Source organism: Zeus faber, assembly GCF_960531495.2.
Source record: "Zeus faber genome assembly, chromosome: 2".
NCBI classification, from domain to species: domain Eukaryota; kingdom Metazoa; phylum Chordata; class Actinopteri; order Zeiformes; family Zeidae; genus Zeus; species Zeus faber.
In genome coordinates, this window is record NC_137189.1 from 8,837,169 (window position 1) to 8,860,107 (window position 22,939).

Sequence of the window (22,939 nt, forward strand, 5' to 3'; positions counted from 1 at the left end):
CACACAATATTGCGATTTAGTTAAACGTCATCATTAAGGATCATTACAGTAAAATGATGTACTTTTCTGAAATTCATAGACTGTTCCACCTCCTCTAATCAATGCCTCTACCTTCTTGGTCATAAATATTCAAATAACTGATCTCTTAAATATTTCTTGTGTGTAAAAATCCTATGAAAGCACCAATGGTCTGAAAATGCACCAATAATCCCCAATAATCCACAAAATACTGTCAAATTATCATCAAATATCAAATATAATATATCATGATATTTGATTTGGTCAATATCGCCCAGCTCCAATGTGTGTGTGTGTGTGTGTGTGTGTGTGTGTGTGTGTGTTTGTGTGTATACCGGGCAATACCACCTCGAATCAGATGGAGGAAAGACAGGAGCCATCAAATAAATTATCCTCTGTCGCTCCTCCCCCTCATCCCTCCCTCCCCATTCTCCCTCTCCTCTCCTCTCCTCTCTTCTCTTCCATCTCTCCGTGCAGGCTTACGCATCTCGGCCTCGGCCAATCAGCTGGCGGAGAGAGATGGAAGAGGATGGGGGGGGGGGTTAGGACCAGGGCTGGCGGCCCATTGCTCTTGTCACAGCTGGGAGAGGAGGGGAGGAGAGTGAGAGAGAGAGAGAGAGGGAGGTAGAAAAGGAAGGGAGGGAGAGAGAGAGAGGGAGGGCTGGAGGAGAGAGAGGGGGAGGGAAGGGAGGGAGAAAGAGAGGGAGGGCTGGAGAAGAGAGGGAGGGAGGGAAGGGAGGGAGAGAGGGAGAGAGGGAGCTCTGGGGGAGGGAGGGAGAGAGAGGGAGGGCTGGAGGAGGGAGGGAGGTAATCCAATGAGACGTACAGAGAGAGGAGAGGCGGTGTGAGGGCAACGCCTCAAAGCACCGGGAACCTCTCTTTCTCTCCCTCGCTCTCGTTCTCTCACTCTCTCTCTCTCTCCCCCTCTGCCCCTCTGTTTTCCCTCCCACCCTCTGCATCTCCTTCTCTCTCGCTCTCTCTCTCTCACTCTCGCTCTCTCACTCTCTAGAGCGTGAAAAAAAAAAAAAAACCCGAAAGGACTCTCCTCTCCCATTCAGTCAGCTTTATCCACGGCTGAGGGCAGCGCTCATATTTAGAATCGTCTCCTCCTTTTCCCCCCGCTCTTCTATTCTTTCTTCTTTTTTGTTGCAATCTCTACTCCACCCGCTAAAAAGGATGAAGTGGTGACCAAAAAAAAGGAAAGAAGAAAAGAAACAGGATTACAGTATATCTGTTTTGTTCTGTTTCACCCCAGAGAGAGAGAGAGAAACCGGCATTGGGCGTCATCCATTTGAGTCATCTTTGTTCCGCGCTTCCAGCTGCTGAATGTGCAGAGGCTGCTCGTGGGGAAATAGGTTAGTGTGCCTGCTCTGAGCCAGTCGGCCGAGGTGATTGAGCGTTCTCTGCACAGAGGAAGCGGTCGAGCAGGAGGAGGCGCACAGGTGGAGGGGTGGTGGGGTGGGGGGGTGCCCGCCCGGTGGTAGCGATCCTCCAGTCTGTCCGAGGAGAGGAAAGGGGCTGACCTGGGAATGCCATCCCTGGACTCAGACCTTTCCCTTTAGTTGGAACGCAGTGTGGCAAACGCCAGCGGAGGTTGGAGATTTTCACCAGACACTGAAATAAGAAATAAGAAGAGGATCGAACAGGCAAAGACGTTGGAAGGCGGCGCGAGGAGTCTTTCGGTCTTTCATTGTCGGAGCTGACCCGTTGCGTCTGCCGCGTCGGCGGGGGTCGGCGTCATGGACATCAACCTGCAGTCCCATCGATTTTACTTCCCCCAGATCTACTGCGCTGATCCCGGCGCTCAGCCGCAGCCGACCGAGTTCAAAGTCAGGTAGGTTACCTGGCTGGGAGGTTTTACACGGCAAGACTGTTGCTCTGGTGTCCCATGTCCCAACTTTTGTCAGTAACACCTGCTTCTGCTAAATGTCAATGAAAATGAATGTATGCACCATGCGTTGCTAGCGACCCTCCACTGCCGGTGCTGTTGCACATGAAGCGTTCCCATAATGTGATGAGTGCTGCTGTGAGCCGCTGCCCTTGCAGGGGGATGGGGGATGCATGATAATGTGTTAGCTGGCTGTGCAAAGGGTGTTAGGCCCCTGAGAGAAGGCGAAGGCATTGATGGCCGACGAAGGAGGCGTGCCAAGTTTAGGCGGCGGCGATGACAGGGGTGCAGTTGTGTTGTGTTTGCCGTCCGGGGGCCGCCGTAGACCGCCGTCGGCCGCTTCTGTGGCTCTTTTGTTCTGTGTTCTCTCTCACTTTCCCTTCCGGACCCTATCCTTTTTGCCGCTCTCTTCGTCTCATAAATGTTGAGCGCACTGAGGAAGGCCAACGCCTGTCGGAGGGACGCATGCTCAGATGTGTCACAGCTTTGGGGGCTCGCTCTTTGTCTGGATGTCTCAATGCCATACGAGAACTCTTGCATATACTGTACAGTCTTAAGGATTCAGGCTGATAGCTGATGATGTCATGTGAGGTCCACGGGAGGATATGTTTAATCACCTGTTACTGCGGCCTCTTTTCCATTAACACACCCGCCCGCTCATCCACCTGTCCATCCACCTGTCCATCCATCACTTTTGCATGGCTTTAAATGTTCGGGCAAGCCGGTGGATGATATGTTTTGACGGCTCCACCTCTAACAGTTCTGATTAGTGCAGCTTTGAGGGACTCCAGCCAGAGTTTTGCCACCGCTAAGCAGCTTTTAGCTCGGCCGGGATCTGCAGGCCGGAGCCGGCGCACAAAGCGATGGTGTGCCATGGTTGCCGTCCCTGGCCGACTGCTTGTCGGGCATTCCAGGGGTTTAGACCCAGGGCATCATGAAGCAGACAGGTGAAGAGGGTCATGGGGGATAGATGATGGATGAAAGGATGGATGAACATGGCTGAAGTAAAGGAGGTCGATCTCTGATTTATGAGGAAAGTTCAATAGGAGCAACTAACGCACTTCGCAATGTGAAAGGTATTTTCTTCAATGCGCCGCCATCCTATTACACTGTGGTACCAACGGTGGACAAGCTCTATCAGTTTGTTGGTTTGGAGGTCTGTTTCTGGTTGCTTTCAAGGTGGTCGTGGCTTCAAAAAAAAGTTACGTGAACAGATTTGGATACACACACACACACACACACTCTACTTTAAAGAGACTTGAGAGAACAGGATGGAGAAGGGAAGGGAAGTGAGAGAGGAGGGGGAACCATACGAGAGGGAGAAGGAGCACAGGGCCGCAGGAGAGCGAGAGGGGGAGGGTTCGAAAGGTACAGTCAAAAGGATAAGAGAGAGAGGGAAAAGAGAGCAGGGAGGAGGAGAGGAGTGGCCCCGGGGATTTGAATATGAAATATGAATTTGATGTCAAGGAGGAAGGAAGATGGTGTAACGAGGGGAAATGAGAAGACGGTGTGTTTTTTAAATTTTATTTTTCGTTTTTTTTTTTCGGGGGTCTCACAGAAGGGGGGAAAAAAAACCCTTCTATGAGGGGCGCTGGGATGTCAGCCCTGCCTGGGCGCCATGGCGACAGAGGTAGACCATCCCACTATATCGCCAGATAACCATGACAACAAGCATCCACTAATGCTACAGGAGAAAAAACACACAATCAGCCTTTCTTCTCCAAGAATGGAAGAACATCATGGTGTTGTACCAAACGTGCACTATGTGTACATGTAGATATTTTCCCTTTGTGTATTTAAGCAGGTAATCCCCAAAAAACGGGAAGGATTGAGGGCAGTCGCTCCTTCCATCAAGATGTCAGTGACTTCATGACCTGATGATTTATTTCATTACAGCACAGCCTCTCCCTCCCTCCCTCAATCCATCCATCTTCTCATTCATTTATTCCCAAATGCACGTTAAAAGCCTCCGACTTAAATCCAGCGGCCACTCTACTGTATGGGAGGATTACGTCTTGGGATCATGGGAAGGTTTCCCCCATTCCTCAGGACTCCCAGCGGACACATGAAACGTGACAGATTAAAGATTGAGTTCACTTGGCGCGCACACACACACACACACACACACACACACACACACACACACACACACACACACACACACACACACACTTACTGTAGCCAATTTGAGAATGCAAAAGAAAGCATTGTGTGGTCAGTGGAAAGCCTTTTTCAGGTCATTGACTGATGCCTGGTGGATTAAGGGGGTGGGGGGGGGCGTAGACATCCACCATTTTATGTGTGTAGAAAAAATATAACAAGGAATAAATGAATAACTTATATATATATATATATATATATATATATTTTTTTTTTATGCTAGGTTCATGATCATTTCATATTCATTGTATAAATAATGATTTGATATTTCTGTACTGTCATTCATTGCACCATACATTTAGTGGCAACATATTGTCATGACTATAAGAGATCATCATATTGTTTGGCAAAATTGATGATATCTAAATGAATAATGATGAGAATATATGACGTAAACTGTATTCAATTATAAAGTCTAAAATATTTGAGGAAGTTTATAGACTTATATGGTATATTCTGTTTACATAAACAGATCAATGTGTTGGTGGATATCATTTTTATTTATATAAGCTATAGGTGTAAACCAAACATAGAAAAAAATATATAGAAGGAAAGAAAAACAGAAAAACATTTTTCTTGAGACCATTTTTACAGTTGAAACGTTGCAATAAATAAGGGAGCTTTGTTTTTCTTCATTCTGTGCATATTTGCCCTAAACTTTGGACAAAACTCACTGGAGACATGAAATTGAGGAAGATCGTTTTTCATTTATTTGGCAACGCTCCACTAGTCCATAGTTCACTGGGAATCACTGATGTTCCTGGAAAGTTTACAGGAGCCTTGAGAGACTGAAGAGACTTCTCCAAACTCCAAATTGTCATTTGCATTCTCAAATACAACACTTCAACTACTGTTATCAAGACAACAATATAACTAGTTAGGCTCATGGGGCGTATCGAGTTGACACTGCGACAGTTCCATACCAATATGAAAAAAATATTCATTAATATTGTGTACATTTGCCAAAGATCCCCATCGTAACAAATCCTCCCATATCTTTAACGCCTAATCGCAAACCCAGCATTAGATGGGTGTTGTGTGTAGAATTACAGGATCTTGATCTAATCTTCTTATAGTACAGCACTTACAGTAACCTAATGGGTAAATGGATTACATGTAAACACGCATGAGTGTGTGTCAGGGTGAAAGAGTCTGTCTCTCTCTCTCTCTCTCTCTCTCCCTCTCTCTCCCTCCATCGCTCTCTCCCTTTCCCTCTCCCTCCCTCTCTCTTTCTCCCTCCATCTCTTGCTCCCTCTCTCTCTCTAAGATAAGTTCTAACTCGATGCTAAAGGTCTTCCCTTGAATTCTACGTTTTTTCCCAAGCTTCTCCGCTCTCCATTGGTGCTGAGGTGCGATGGTGATAAAATCACAATATTTTTGAGCGATACCTCGATTATTTGACAATATTTCGGAAATGAGAGATATTTACACACAACTAACTCTTTCTATGTGTGAATTATTTGATCATTTATTTTATATTTTATTTTATTTTATTAAGATACAGTCTGACTGGTCACGTATTATTATGCATGGTTCATATTTTTTATTGTCTTTCACCTGACTGCACAACAACGTTCTAAAAAAAACCAATAAACTGATTGATTAAAAAAAAAGATAGAACAGGTAGAACGGCTTATGAAATTCTGAAAATTGCATTTATTTTACATTTATTTAATCTCTAACCCTCTGACTAAATACATATATATGTATATATATAAACTGTATATATATATACTGTATATATATATATACTGTATATATATATATATACTGTATATATATATATACTGTATATATATATATATATATAGAGAGAGAGAGAGAGAGAGAGAGAGAGAGAGAGAGAGAGAGAGAATTTACAGAAAATGTTGTACAAAAAATACAAATTAAATACAAATAAAATACAAAAAATAAAAATCTCCCAACCCTACTGTCTACATATATATTTCTCTCCATGCCTCTACATTTGTCTTTCATTTCTTTCTCTGCTCCTTCCCTTCTCCTTCCTCCAGCCACACTTATCTCCCATCTCTCATCACCCATCTGCACAGCAGCACAGTATCACACACTCACACACACACACACACACGCACACACACACACACACACACACACACACACACACACACACATACACACGGGTGTGGACAAAGAAAAAACACTCACATAGATGTACGGGTAAATGCAAAGTCATAAACACACACACACATCTACAATTCAAAGCGTTAAACAATCACACATACACACACACACACACACACACACACACACATAATGTTAACACACCATAAACCCTTCCTCCCCTGATGTGTTGAAGGCCGAAAAAGCATTTTTCCCCCTGAGTTTCCACTTTGTCTTGGACCTGAAGAGCCCGAAGCGCCAGACTCCGTATTAAACATTCCAGCTGAGCGTCATTAGGCGCAGATCAGGATTTCCTGGGAAAACAAAGGAGACTGGAATGTCTGGCTCGGCGTGGGCTGCTTGTCCTCAGTGGACTCGCTTTGGGCTCCCGTACCTCTGGAACCATTTGGAACCTGTGCGTTAATATGTCTTCACGCTGGATCTCAATTTCGGCGGGTTCATGATGAACCTTTAGGGCTTTAAGGTTGGGGGACTAATTTATCCAGAAAAAAAATTTCAAACCCAAAAACAAAACAGCGACGGTTTGTTGTGTCTGCCTCTTACGTCAGAGGATTTGTCTGCCGTTAAAGACGCATAAAGAACCAGCTGAGGTCTTAATCCTCAAACCATGGTTATTTTCCACTGTCCTCCGCTCTGTTCACTTGACCACATTAGCCCACTGGGAGCCGTCGGGGGGGTTTGGACAATCCGTAGTTTCATTTCCATCGCTCTGCACTGTGCTTTGATTTATTTTTTCCTTCTTTCTCCTCTCGGATGCAGGGGTGAGCAGCGCTTACTTTCATTCCGTTAGAAAAGCTGCTCTTATCAAACCACGACATAAAGCATATTTTGCGTTCATCTCATGCAGAGAGAACCGAAGCTCCTTACTGGAATAAGAGCGCTGCTACGGGACGGATTCCTTACTTAAGTACAAGTACAAATTGAGCTGAGGGGAAATTAGTTGAGTATGTAAGCACTTTACTCAAAAACCACTCCAGTAATTACTTATTAAGTTACTTTCTTCACCCTGCGTATTTGGGGAGCTCAGTATGTGGCTTTAGACATTGGCTATAACCTAGTTGTAAATAGCAAACACAATTCATTAATGAATTTGATTGCACACAACTAAACTTCTGCACATAATCACAGCCATAGAAATACTTTGCTTTGATTGGTTCTGGAAATGAAATGTTCCCCAAAATAAAATGATTTAAAATGTTTCTGGGTTTTATTCAGTTTGATTAGTCAGTACAGATTCATGTTAAAATACTTATTTTGTAATCATATTTTGCTGCTGTGCAAAAGACCATATTTTAACTCAACTAAAAGTATAAGCACAGAATCATAATTGTAATTGCAATAAATTACCACTACAGGTAATTTATTGCAATTACAATTATGTACTCAGCTATTGTACTCAACTATTGCAATGAGTGTAGTTGTAACTAGTTACTTTCTGTCTCTGCTGTCATGGTTCGATAGCTTCTGCAGTCCAAATAGTTTAGTAATTGATGTTGTTGTTTGCAAAAAAAGAAAAAAATTTAAGAGCACCTGGACCTGGCAACCCCTCGATGCTCCAGCGGCAAAAAAACCCTCTTTGCTTTACTGGGTCTCAGCCTCTCAGTGTCTAAAGGAGGAAACTCTTCAACGCTTTATCGGATCATCTGTCCCCATCGCTCGAAAGAAGCCACAAATTCAGATTTTTATTAAAGCTAAAACGCAATCGGGGGATGCTTCAGATCTTTATTGGCAGTTGGAAAAGGAACAACAAATGGAACATTAAAAGCTGTGAAGCAAAGTCAATATTATTGTACATTAAATGGAGCAAATATTCAGCGTCTGCCCACATTTGCCTTTGAGGCGTTGGAATATATACATACTGTATGTCCCCCTCACACGCACACAAACACACACACACACACACACACACACACACACACACACACACACACACACACACACACACACAGAATAAAAAAAGTGAGGACGGCACCGCTCATTCAAAGGTTAAAAACTCACACTGGTCCCAGTGTTGGCAACTTACTTGTATAATGTAATTCATTACATATTACTAATTACTTCATTTGAAAGTAATAAGTTACTTTGCAATATTACTTTCTGTGCAAGGTTATAAGTTACTTATTACACTGCTTTTAGGTTACTCACCATAATAATAATAATAATAAAACGGATGTTATTTTTGTCAGAAGGGAAGGCTGGTAGTAAAAGGCAAATGACGTAGTACTGATGCTACCTGTCTCTTCTACATTTACTAAGATGCCATCGGCAACTGAAAGCTGCTCAGTGATCTAAAGGTTGCTGGTTCGATCCCAGGCTCCTCCTTCTAGCATGCTGTAGTGTCCTTGAGCAAGACACTTAACCCCTAATTGCTCCTGATGGCTGTGTCCGTCGGTGATTGAACAATTGTAAGTCGCTTTGGATAAAAGCGTCTGCTAAATGAAATGTAATAATGTAATGGATCGGCTCGGTCAACACGCACCTGATGTAGTCGCGGTGCGGCAGCAGACGGACAAATCTAGTCAAAATCCATGATCCATCCAATGAGTCATTTCTCAAAGCGCCAAGGTACCTCCATCCATGGTTGTTTACACTTACACTCGCTCCCACACAGAGTTTCCGTTATCCAGTAATTATCAGTTTTTGACCGGGAAAGTATGTTGAAGGCCAACATATTTAAATCTCTCCGGTAGTAATGTGAAAATAATTCCCTCTAATCACAATTTGAATTAGTGCTGGGCGATAAAAATATAATGATTATTATTGCCATATTTATTTCCTCTGCGTCAAAATAAATCTGACTGGATCATTTCGACCAAAAATATTTAAGTTCCGACCCAAAGCAGACGGAAAATATTCATTGTGTTGTAAAATATGTCAACACATGGAACACCACAAACTTAATTATTTATTTAGACCTACTTACCATATTTATTTCGTTTAATTTGATCAGCATTTTATTGAAGTGAAATGTGAATTAAAGCATTGGCACTTGTTACTTATTTGAGTTTAAGTAGTAATATTGGTAATATTTATTTATTCTTAAATCATCATTAACTGACAGGATTTATTTTATTTAAAATATTCAATAAAAAAATATCATACATCTACACGACTTCATGAATTAATTCTTTATATAACCTGCTTATCAATCGTTTTTAAGCTCAATAAACACAGAAAATATTTGACCGGAATCTATCCCATTTGTCCGGGAAATTGAAATCTTTCAAGACTGGCACCAATTTTTTTGAATGGAAACTATGCTCCCACATGCAGATAACATAAAGTAGTTCTGCCGCTGATTTGCGACATAGCTTGGGGGCAGGACGGTATGTGCAGCTGTCTTATCACGTGAGCGTGACCAGATCACGTGACGTATTTGTCATAACGTACAGCAGATTTACCCAATGAGAACATGATTTCTCCGATCCCGAATATAAACTCAAAATGACCGGACGACAATCCTAATCGAACAAAACACAACATCTGTAACGGATTGTCGTTTCATCCGATCAATCAGCCCGCCCCTAATATTTATATAATAATACTTAATTTGGTACTGATATAATCTACATTGTATTAGTAACTTGTTATATAACTGCGTTACTGATAAAAAGTAATTTATTACTGTAAAACGTTACTTTTGTAAGGCGTTATCCCCAACACGGGTCCTCAGAAGTATAAAACCAACTCACACACGCACACACACACGCACGCACACACACACACACACACACACACACAGACACACACACACACACACACACACACACACACACACACACACACACACCCACACACACACACGTGATGAGCAGGGGATGTGACAGTGCTCTCTATCGCCCCATAATGTGTATTGTTAGAAAGGCGAAGCGACGGTGGGCTCTGTAATTAAAGCGCTCGGCGTCTGAAGGCTCATGTCTCTGTTTTTTATTTATATCCTGCTGCTCATTCATCTTTTCTTCACAGCCATATTTTCTAGGCCAAGCGAATATTCCACTCCAGTTGTCATGCCAACAGATTAGCGTGCTCTTGCGTAGTCTCGGCAGTCTGCGGTCTAGGAGTCTAGGAGGGAAAAGAGAATAGAGAGTACGTGTGTGTGTGTGTGTGTGTGTGTGTGTGTGTGTGTGTGTGTGTGTGTGTGTGTGTGTGTGTGTATTAGCTTGTGTTTCATGTGCTCTGCACTCGGCAGGGTCTCCAGACTCCACCGCACAAGCGCAGGGTTAGATACATCACACACATGCAGACACACACACACACACACACACACACACACACACACACACACATCACCACTGCACACCCAGTGCTGGTGTATTTGCATACTAGTGAATCGCCAGCAAAGCAGACCTGATGTGGCATGGAGGAACACCCTTTCACATGAAATAACGCTCCCTGACTTGCCCTCACAGCCACACACACACTTTGGCCTTTTTTAAGCAACGATACGGCACATTTTTTAAATCACCCCTGGACATACTAGGATCCGATCAGTGTTTAATTGGTGTTTATAAATAAAGAATAAAAAAGAGCCATTTTGCTAAATTACCTCATGCAAAAAAATCTAAATATATATTTTTTTTAAATATAAAGAATATACACATTTCAGACCACCATTGTTTCTCATGAATTATTTGATTCCAGTAGCGCCACGCGCAACAATTCACATAGTTTTAATATCGTGTTGCATATTTTGTGTACAAGAGCTACATTCACTCCATGTGCAAATATATTTATCACATTTTGATTCAAATTTTCCCGGTTCACACACTCTTACAAATACAAGTTGTGATCACATATTGCAAAGCATATAATATTTCTGCAATTTAAATATACAGGACATTTTGTCTGGATTTTGTGTTGGATAATCAGGGCTGTTAGATAACTAGTTATACTGTATAAGATGATGTACTGTATAAACAGTGACTAGTTGTACTATATATGATGATATACTGTATATTGCTAGTTATACAGTATATAACTAGTTATACTGTATATGATGATATACTGTATATAACTAGTTATATTCTACACAATAATATACTGTACATAACTAGTTATACTGTATGAGATGATATACTGTATATAACTAGTTATGCTGTATACAATGATATACTGTATATTACTAGTTATACTGTATACAGTGATATATTGTATATAACTAGTTATACTGTATACAGTGATATACTGTATATACTTAGTTATACTGTATAAGACGATATATTTAATATAATGAGTTATACAATATACAATGATTTACTGTATATAACTAGTTATACTGTATAATGATATACTTTATGTAACTAGGTATACAGTATATATAAGCTGGTATATACCAGTTGGCAGGATGTTTAGATGACTGCCGTCAGAGGATGGATTCCCTTTCTCTCTTCCCTCTCCTCTTTGGATCATTTCTTTCCACCTGCCTCCCTCCCCCTCGCCACCAAACCAAATACGCCGGCAAGCTGCTTATATAACCGGCCCCCGAAAAAATCAGCCGGACCATTTTGTCTTTGCGGGACCTTGTTTCACAGGAATGATGAAGAGCTAATAGTGATGTGCCAAGACATGCTGCATGTACGCCTCACCTGCACAGATAACACACAAACACTCACACGCACACGCGCACTCACACATACACGCACACACACACACAAACACACACACACACACACACATACATATTATATTTATAAGTGGGTTAACTGCAGATTTTTCTTTTCCAGATATTCTCTTCCAAAAAAGTGTGTCAGCGCTACAGTACGGCAGCTTGTTGATATTCACATGGAATATATGCTTTCTAAATCACAAGCTCTCTCCCAGGACCCCTCCCTTATCTGTTCTGGACTGGACCTAGAACATTTTAAAGACAGGGAACTTCCAGTGAAAGGGACGGTCCAATTTTACATTCACTCTTTATCACACAACTTTGCTCTGTTTTTGTGTCAGTCATGTTAGATGTGAAAGGATGAAGGATGTGAGTACGCTGTCAGTATGAAGGAAGACTCCCGCCTAAAGAGGGCCTTTCCCCAAAATCTCTGACCCTAACCCCCGTAACCCGAACCATAACAATGTATGGTTGTTTATTATCAATTTCTGGCAATTTTATCAAGCATGTCAAATCTGAAATCAGAAACATCAAGGTCGATAGGAGCCGTTTCCAGGGTTTAACCGAATACCGCCAATAGCCAGAACTGTTCTGAGAAGGGAGCGACACTGATCCTTAAAATTCCCTGGATTTCTTAGGCCCCGCCCCTGCAGCTAGGAGCCACGCCCACTCAACTATTTAAACAGGAGTAAGAGCAATTCACACTTTGGGGCTGTTGAGTGGTGTTATAGCGGAGACCCAAGAGAGTAAGTAAGCCTTAAGGTAATGTCAGTTCAAATGTCAAGGGGTGTGTCCTACAATCCAACACTGATCTTGCTGAACAGCAGAACCCCGCCCACTTTCTGAGCATTTTTCAAAAAATCCATTGGGAGAGAAGTTGGGAGAAAACTGAAATTTTTGGGTTTAGACACTAAAAGAAAAAATCTTGGAACACCATTGTCAGTAGCTGTTGGCTGCATATTCTTGCACTATGGGCTGCCAGACACTCTCCCAGATGACTTTAGAAAGTCCTTCCAATACTGAAGTGATGTGAGGGACTCGGTGACGTCGTTGCAGCGCACAGCGACCGTGATGGACGGGAAGGTCGGACCTTGCATCGTCCATCTTCTCCAGGACTTAGAAAATCGGTTGCATCTAATGATGACCTCACCTTGAGTAGAAATGATTTCCTGCAACGCCAATCGATGAGGTATTAAAGACCCCCTCCAGTATATATTTTGCATTTCTGTGTGTTCCAGCAACACTCCCTGCTGCGATACATGGTTTCCACACACCTCCTCCACCACTGCCACCATACACGTTTGTCAAATAACTGGCTTAAGCACCAGAAGTCCATTATTTAAAGCTCCTGTTAAAACGATGCTTCCTAGTTGTTTTGCATTTTGATCACGTGTCCATTGACCTCCACCTCAAAACTTTGGATTGATTGGTTGCTATGTTCACTTTCATCCTCCATTATTTAATAGAACTCACTATCCAGTTTTGGTGAGAATCTACTTCATTTACCACTGCCGGCCAAGGTGTTTAAATCTATTTGGAATGGGACAGCGGGACGTGACACTGGAGGTTTCTTCTGTTTAGGCCAGTAAAGCCTGATACGTAAAGGCAGACGATAGCCGTCCATCCATCCGTATACAGGTGTATACAGGTGTATACAGGTGTATGTGCCTTGGATGTGGACACGCAGGCAGCCAGCCCGGCTGGGGATCTACAGCAGCAATGTCTCCAACGCGGTTCTGTGCTTCCCCTCTCCGGCTGATCGGTATTCAGCCTCTTAGTTGGTTGAATGCAGAATTGAATGCCATCAAACTAAAGTGGCTCATCGTTGTGCTGATTGGCCCCGGTTGTTGTATGCGATAACGATTTAGCTCGGTTTATCCCATTTCCTCTGAAAGCCAGGGCTTTAGCCGCGGCTCAGCCTCATTTCTAATGTAGCCCTGCCCTGGCACAGTTATAAATGTTTAAGCTGTCAGCTGCTCTTTTTTCCACTTTATACAGCTTTGATGTTTCATACAGTAGAAGCTGACACGCATATTCATACTCTCTCTCTCTCACACACACACACACACACAGACACACACACACACACACACACACACACACACACACACACACACACACACACACACACACACACACACACACACACGTATACACTCACACATACATATACATACACACACACACATACACATCCACATACAGATACATACACACATACATACACACACACACACACACGCACACACACACACACACACACACACACACAGACATACACACACACACATACACACACACACACATACACACACGCACACACACACACACACACCCAAACAAGTAACTGTTGTTGGCGTTGTTTTGGCTTGGCCGGGGGGCCAGATGAATACCCGTCATGAGACCCTCTGTCTTGGAGGACAGAGAGCATTTTGTCAAAGAATTTGAGGAGAAGAGAAACTATTTGTGTTGAGGATTGTTCTGCATTTTGCCGTGTTCCCTAAAAGCAGCTGGCCGCAGAGGGGCACAGAGGCTCGGTTTGTGATGCACTCTCGCACTTTCATCTCCGAGGACGCTCCGAGGCAGCGCTCTCGGTGTCACGGAGTATATTCATTTTGGACAATACGTGTTTCCTTGTAAAATTTGGAGAAGCTTAGCGATGTAATGGTTTTTATAATTAGACCATATGGCCAAATTTGACACGGTATGGTTTGAGTTTAATAGACAATACCAGTGTCAAAATGGGTATTAGCCCTTATTTTATACCGACATTTTACATTACTGACCATTTTCCTGATGATAGTTCACATTTGCAGGTGTTTCGGCTTTTCAGGTTTTGTAGAATTACAGCAATATGGTGAGAAAACAACCTTTAAAATGATCTCCTGGCCCCGCTGACAACTACAGTAACACATATTTTATGTCAAAGGTACTTAATTTAGCTGTATTTTTCATATGGTGCGTCTGCCTTTTCAATTGGAATGAACAAATATATCCAAAATAAAGGGACTTTGGCAAAAGTACCTATTATTATAAATGTCATCGAGACCAGGAGATCATTTTAAGGGAGGTTTCTCGCCATATTGTAATAATAATCTAAAATGTCTACTGTCATCAAGAAAATGGTTGTGGGTAATGTAAAATATGTGTTCAAATGCTTAAAACTCAGCTGACCGTGGAATCAGAAACCAGATCAAATTGAGTCACGGATCTCATCCTGTAAGATCTTTAATCACAACTAAAGATTAAACATCTTACCATGTATATCTGATGGAAAGTTAACTCAAGTGGTTTGGGAATATTTTGTAGTGTAGAAAAACAGCACAACTTAATTCACAACTTCATCAAATAGCTCAGATGATTGTTGTTCTTATTGTCTGGCTTCACTTTTCCGACGACTTTAGTTTAATGGTGGTTTAGCTGTTTCCTCTGATAAAAAAATCATTTGTGTATTCAGTTCGAAATATTCTCACACACATTGCAGCCCATCTTGCACGATACTGTCAGCTTGAAGGAAAACTCAAGCTCAATGAGGGTCTTGACTCAAAATCCCTAAACCTGACCCCCTCGCCCTAAAAATGTTGTTTGTTCATTATTGATTTTGAGCAATATTATCAAGCACGTCATATCTGAAATCATAAATATCGAGGTCGATAGCAGCTGTTTCCATGGTTTCACTGAATGCCACTGATAACCTGAAGCGCTCTGAGAAGGGAGCAGCATGACTGATGTACTGACCCTTAAAATTCACAATACAAAACTCACTCGACATACAGTATGTGTGAATGTCAAGGATGTTCTTTTTGGGAGCGACTGGAATGATTGTGTGTGTGGAGAAGAGATGAGCTGCAATAAATCTCTCCCTTGCTGTAAATGTTGCTTCTACCCCGTCACTCGAGGACGCAGCCTGTGGAGGCTCCGTGTTTAACCTCCCGTGCCCTGGAAAGCAGCCCGACTGGAAACCTCAATCCATCAAATCAGTTGTAGAGAGTTTTGATCCGCCAACCACCACCACCGCTGCCGGCTGGTGTTATTACGGAGTTCAGGATCTCCGGTTGGGTGTCTGGAAACCGTACAGGTGGACGCTTCCAGATCACGTTGTTGGAAAAATCGCATTTGGTGGACAAGCGCCTTGTCCGGAAAATCGTAATACACGTTGAAACCTCTGATGCGATTAATTGGAGGATTAAGGTGGTGGAGAGGTGGAGAAGTCGATGCGGTCCAGATCCAACTTGGACGGGTCTTCGTTCTCTGGAGCTTGAAAGACATTTGCGGCGTGATATCGATATTCTATCGATATTGACTATTTATCATCTTGTATTTTGGTCTCGTAGTATTGCGATACTGTTAAACGTCGTTTTTCAGGCTGCGTTACACTAAAGAAATGCAGTTTTGAGAGCTTCATAGGCTGAGCTGTTCTAGTCAATGCTTCTACCTGCTTGGTCATAATATCATTATATTCTGTTCAATCTTACTAGTGATTGTTTCTTGTGTGTAAATATAAAAAAGCACCAATAATTGTCTCCAAAATATTGCCAAATTGACTATATTGAGGTATTTAATTTTATCAATATCACTCAGACCTACCGATCAGTGATTGTAGAAATGGAAGGGTTTGATGTACTGTCTCTCCATCAGTGTCTTAAATCTGAAACCCTGATTTTATACCTGTCGTTTTCTACTTTTTTGGCTATTGATTCTATTATTCATTTGCTTTTAGGCACAATTCAAAAAACCCGATCAAATACATTTCCAATAATCAAATGAATAAAGAAGCAAACACAGCCCACAGTCGCGAATGAGTTTGTCTCTGCATTGTCGTGCAGTGTTTTTAAGTTCTTGCCGACTCGCAGCATGCCAAACTGTGCGCTTCTCATGGTCTCTCCCGAAAAATGGAGCAGGGCAGCACAACAGCTTCGATGTTGTTGGGACGCTGGGAGGCAGGCGTTGTTGCCGCGGTCCTCCCGCTGGGTGAAGGGAGGGAGGGAGGGAGGGAGGGAGGAGGGGGGGGGCCGGGGCAGATGGGGTGGGAGGCGAGGGAGTCCAACCACACAGATTAGTGGACGTCACAAGGCCGATAACCCACTCAGGACTCGTGGTTTCAGGAGGATAATCGTAGCTTTCAGGGCCCCTGGTCTCTGAGGTCCACTCTTTGGGGACGTACGCTCCGGGCCATGAAGACAGTTTTAAGGAAACAAAAAGGAAAATGAATTGACTGTTCTGCATTCTTCACTTTATTTAAGATTTACGATAAGACCTGAGAGAGTACTTTATTGGGCTTCCCATGGGGCGAAATTTAAGAAAAAGGGTATATATACACTACATGTATATATTCAAAAATAAATATAAAAAATAAACTGCTCAACAAAATAAAATTATAAAAAGTAAAATACAAAGCTCAAGAATATACAGTGTAGTTATTTTCAATGAAATGCAAAATGTAATCGTTTATAAAATCTAAGACGAGCAATCTGCAAAGTAACATGGAAATATAATAACAATGACATCGGCACGTTTATTTATAATTGTTGTATGTGTTATTCAGGTGACCGTGTAGTTTAGTAGGTAAGAAAGTGTAGATTTGCAGAGGAGAACTGGATTGGAGTCATAATGAAGTAAGTGGACAGGGGGTAGTTTATTTCTGTTTAATATGAAGAAAAAACACCCTTTGATTTGAGATTATTTGATGATTGGGTAAAAATAAATGAATGGATTCTTCACTTACTGTGAAAGGACTCAACAGCAACAAACCAAAACCAGTTTTGAAAAAAATGATGCTGCTTCTTCTGTACGTAAGAGGATGAATGCACTGAACATTCAAGTCATCAATGGAAGGGATAATCACAGTTTTAATTATCCTCCGTGCCCCAGGGATCGCAGCTCCAGTCATTCATTTATTCATTTTGGAAGTGGGTGGCTGGGCCAGTGGGTGGAAATGTTGATTTGTGTATGCGTGTTTTGGGCTTCTTCCAGTCTTTGGCTTTTGTTTCCGGCGCCAGACCCCTTTCCGCTGCGCTCTGAGCCGAAAGCGTGTCCCTCTGCTTCGACAGCCGCTCGCTGCGCCGCTCATCTCTGATCTGCCGAGCGACGCTAAGAGATTAAATTTAGCACCAGGAAGCTACGGATTCCAGCCCCCAGATGTAGAGAGGGGGAACTAACGCGGTGACGCTGGTGGTTTAGGATGAGGAGGCTGAGTGGCCCGGCCAGGTGCAGGCCGCTGAGAAAAGCTACATTATTTAGCTTGCGTCCCAGGGAAAGTTACACAATAGGAACCGACCATCATCCACTCCCTTTACCCTCAAATGACCGGAGTCCCAGGGGAGAATAACTGGAATGTATGTTTTTATATGTTATTTATGGTGTGTTATATTGTTAGAACGGTTTGCAAAGACATGGTAATGGCAGTTGTGTAAAAATTATTCTAACGGAGCATGCAGATTTTCGGCGGCAGGGATGAATAATTCATTCCCAAATTCATTACCCATGCAGCAGAACTTTATTAATCTAACTTCAGACACCCACTCTGACCAATTAAACAAATGGGTGTGCTGTACAGGACGATCAGCCAAATTATTTTACACTATCATGGACATGTTTTCAATTTTAAACCTAAAGGGAATTTGAAGAAGAAAAAAATTGGCTATGCAGGAATCTCTGTAATACCATAATTTCAGGGTTTTTTGATCTAGTTGTCGGTACTTAAGTTTGGCCTTCACAAAAGCAGGCTTTAAGAAGTGATTGAAATAGTATTAGTGATGCACGACTGCAAACGATTCCTTCACAGCGAACAAATCTTTTAATTGATTCAGGAGTCTTGAATCACTTCACCGAAAAGTTGCATTTGTGACTCAGTGAGCCAGATACAGGCATTCACCGATTCGCGACTTCCACCTAAATAAATTATTTTTACAGAATTCAATGATTCTCGTGAGAATTCCATTTACAACTTGGAGCCAAACAGACTCTTCTGGCTCTCGTTCATCATTCCTCGCTGACAGTGCTTCACATCAACTGACTCAAACAAACAAAGCCGGGGAATTGAACGACTCTTTTTGCTGAATGACTCCTCAGGAACTGAATCCCCAAAAAAGAGCCAATCCTTTCATTACTAGTGAGTAAAATCTTTTAAAACAAAACCCCAACTCAACTTCCCGGCTGACACCGCTCTGTGATCGGTCGCTCTGAGAGGAAGTGACGGACGGAGTGGACGGAGGGACATGGACTGTGTCTGAGCAGCACTGAGCAGAGATTTCGCCCCTCTCCAAATCTCCCAAAACATGTCAACTCGCATTTCCCGTTGCAGGAGCCGGTCAGGGACGGACGCCAGAGGACGACATTCAGAGTGTGCACGTGCGCACGTGGGCGTTTATGTGCACGTGTCCAAGTACACTGTCAAGGTGAATTCAGAAGGAGCTGATTTATTCATGTCCCACGGAGCTATTGTTAATTTTTCATCGGGCATATAGAGACCACTGATACAGTATGTTACGGTGTGTGTGTGTGTGTGTGTGTGTGTGTGTGTGTGTGTGTGTGTGTGTGTGTGTGTGTGTGTGTGTGTGTGTGTGTGCGTATATGTTTGCGCTCGCATAATCACACACCCTGTATGCGTGTCCCATAACTGTCAGTCAAGAAAACACTTTTCCTGTCGCCTCACCTCCTCTCTTCCTCCCATTCGTTCATAACTCACAATCTTTTCTTCCCTCTCTCCATCCCCCCACCCGTTCCCCCATCCCGTAGTCTTTTTTAGCAGAAGAACCTCATTTATTCATGCGCGTGGGCCCTCGATGCCATTTCCCGCCGGTTGCCAGGAACTCCTTTTAAAAATTAAACAGAGTCGACAAGTTAAAGAAAATAAATTAAACACGTTGCTGCTCGGCGCTGGAGCTTATTTTAAAAACATGGATCAGCGTGGAAGCTGCTAATGCACGACGTGTGGGTGAGTCCAGTTATACACTGTGCAGCCGGAGATCCAGTTATTTATACCTCCAGCACAAACACACACACACACACACACACACACACACACACACACACACACACACACACACACACACACACACACACACACACACACACACACACACACACACACACTAGATGTTTTCAGGGTTTATGCTGTCGTGGCGGTTTAGTGTTATTTAGTTATTTTTAGTTATTTAGTTGTATAGCTTTTAATTCTATTGTTGGACTATTTTACCTAAAGATTCATTAGTTATTTTTCCGGTGCCTTCTCACTTTGCTTTGAATTCGGAGGGAGGGAGGGAGGGAGGGAGGGAGGAGGGGTGGAAGGATGGGAAGGGGGAAGGAAGGAAGAGAGGAAGAGAGGAAGAGAGGGAGGAGAGAAGGAAGCCAGTTTATAAGCCGATATTCTACAGTCCACATAAAGCCACTGTAGGGCCACATAATGTGATTTTCAAGGTTCATTTTGCATTGTTTTGAGTCTTGGTAGTCCACGGTAATCCACGGTAGTCCACGGTAGTCCGGGGTAGTACACGGTAGCACAGGGTAGTCCATCATACTGTATGTGTGTATGAGTGAAAGACTCAAATTTCTCGCAATACGATCCCTATCGGCCAGGTCACAGTTCAATCAGACATGATTGATATTACCGGGGCTCGTCTTTCCAAAATCCTTTGGTGTGTGCGCGTCAAAGCCTCAATCGCCATGACGATTTTCCACAGCCAATGAGATTGTACGCCTGCACGACAGAGAAGCCCAAGAAAGCAGCAAGTGGGCACACACAATACATAAAATGCATTACCGCGAGTGCTAGGGTACCACAAAACTGCGTCCGTCCGTCCGTCCTCTATCTTTCGATTTGTGCTCCTCAAAGACGGCGCTTGTCACGTGTGTGCGCAGAGGTGACTGAAAATCTGCAAATGTCAGTCGTTAAATGTGCGCTGATCTTGTTATGGTTTTCATTGTCGTTCATTGTCCAAATAAATCACGTGATGTGGCCCCAGCTTAAAGTAATCGTGTCTCTTGCTCTGTCCGTGCTTATATGTTACGTTTATGTGTCTGAGGACAACATGTAAGTATATAAAGAACATGCTTCTACATGTATTTCTGCCTGATACTGCCAGAAGCTACTTTCAAACTTCACCTCTTCTCTGTCCCATTACTCTCTCTCTCTCTCTCTCTCTCTCTCTCTCTCTCTCCCTCCCTCCATGCTTTATGAGCCAGTCTCTTCTCCCCCCGTCTCTTCACTGACACAGCTTTTTCACTGAGCCTCCGGGGCTGAACCGCTAATTGTAGCTTGGCAACGAGGGTAGCACACAGATGGGACTCTTGCCTTTTTCATTTTCATACCAAATAGTTTCCCCTGTATTCCTTCCACTGTCTTCCCACTTCCTCAGACCCCCGCTTTTCACCTCATTTAACTGCCCCCCACCCCCTGCCATTCCCCATTCGCCTCAGAATGATTCAGCACGTCTCTTATCTGCCAATGGCCATGGAGGGAGGGAGGGAGGAAGAGAGGGAGGGAAGAAGAGAAGAAGGAAGGAAGGTAGGTAGTAGGGGGAGGGAAGAAGGATTGAAGGGAGATGAGGAAGGAAAGAAAGAAATGAGGAAGAGGGGAAGGAAGGAAGGGAGGATGACAGGGAGGACGGAAGGAGGAGAGCAAGGAAGGAAGGAATGCAAGAAGAAGAAGAAAGGAAGGGAGGAAGATGGGGATGAAGGAAGGAATGGGAGAAGAGAGAGGAAGGAAGGAAGTAAGGAAGGAAAGTGAGAAAGGAAGGAGGGGGTCAAGGAAGGAAGGTAGGAGAGAGGAAGGAAGGAGGAAAGGATGGAGGGATGAAGGAAGGAAGAAGGAGAAGAGAAGAGAAAGAGGAGGGAAGCAAGTGAGGAAGGAAGGATTGAAGGAAGGTGGGAAAGGAAGGAGGGAACCAGGGATGGAGGGAGGAAAGAAAGGAGAATACAGTATGTGTGTATATGTGTGGGTACCTCCTGTGTGTATGTGCATGCATGTGTGTGTATGTGCGTGCATGTGTGTGGAGGTGCGTGCAAGTGTGTGTATGTGCCCGGTGAAGGTCATTCCAGAATGTGGAGGCTTCCTCAGTGATCTGTGATAAATGCAGTCAGATGGGTGCAACAGGCCCAACACTGGAGGCTTACAAACCAGACACAACACACACACACACACACACACACACGCACACACACGCACACACACACACACACACACACACACACACACACACACACACGCACACACACGCACACACACTCATGCACGTCAGCAGCTGTGGGTCGAGCGCTTGATTACATTTGGTTGAGATTATTATTCTAATGCAGGATTACAGGTCTTGCTTGTTTTCTTGTTGAGTTAATTCATCTCCTTTGCGTCTTAACAAATGCTATTACAAAAACATGCGGCTGTGTGGAATGCCCGCTTCCGATCGGTCCATAGCTCAAATCGGTTAGTTCTGAATAATGGCCGCTGTCTGTTAATGATGTCTGTTGCCACAAGCAACCGCTTCTCCGCCTGGATTCACGTCCCTCGTGTTTAGTAAGTTTGTTGTGGAACAACCTTTCTCAGCAGAAGCTGTGAAACAAAGCAAAATCATTTAAAATCAATATTCTGTCTCAATATATTATTTTATTTAGTAAATAGCCGTGTAATAAGCAGGATAATGTCCAGGCAGCCGGTCATTATCAAACAAGAAGCCCCCTCAGGGTGATACAAGAGCCTGATCAGGCAGTCAAGGGTTATTTTGCCATAATGACCAGCCGGCTGCACGTTATTCCTTCTTTATACAATTTTTGAAATTAAGAGGGAACCGGCCATTGATTGATTATTTGATTATAGTGAAGCGGCATGATCAATTAAATGAACACCCCTCTTCCTCCCTCCAGCGAGCAGAGTATCTGCCAGGCGAGGGCCTCCGTCATGGTCTACGATGACACCAGTAAGAAGTGGGTTCCCATCAAGCCGGGCCAGCAGGGCTTCAGCCGCATCAACATCTACCACAACACGGCCAACAACACCTTCAGGGTGGTGGGCGTCAAGCTGCAGGACCAGCAGGTACCTGTCTGTTTGTCTGTCTGTCTGATTGTCTGTCTGTCTGTTGGTGTCTATCTATCTATCTATCTATCTATCTATCTATCTATCTATCTATCTATCTATC

General features: G+C 43.3%; 1 protein-coding gene across 1 annotated transcript in view; it reads left to right on the plus strand.

The window, feature by feature from the left end:
• Nucleotides 1-1,757: 1,757 nt before the first annotated feature.
• Nucleotides 1,758-22,939, plus strand: part of evlb (Enah/Vasp-like b) — a gene marked incomplete at both ends in the record, with an annotated part of 42,173 nt that continues 20,991 nt past the window's right edge. The window contains 2 exons of the mRNA XM_079996947.1: nt 1,758-1,852; nt 22,668-22,836. Coding sequence (XP_079853073.1) covers nt 1,758-1,852; nt 22,668-22,836 — 264 coding nt within the window. The remainder of the gene's footprint in view (nt 1,853-22,667; nt 22,837-22,939) is intronic.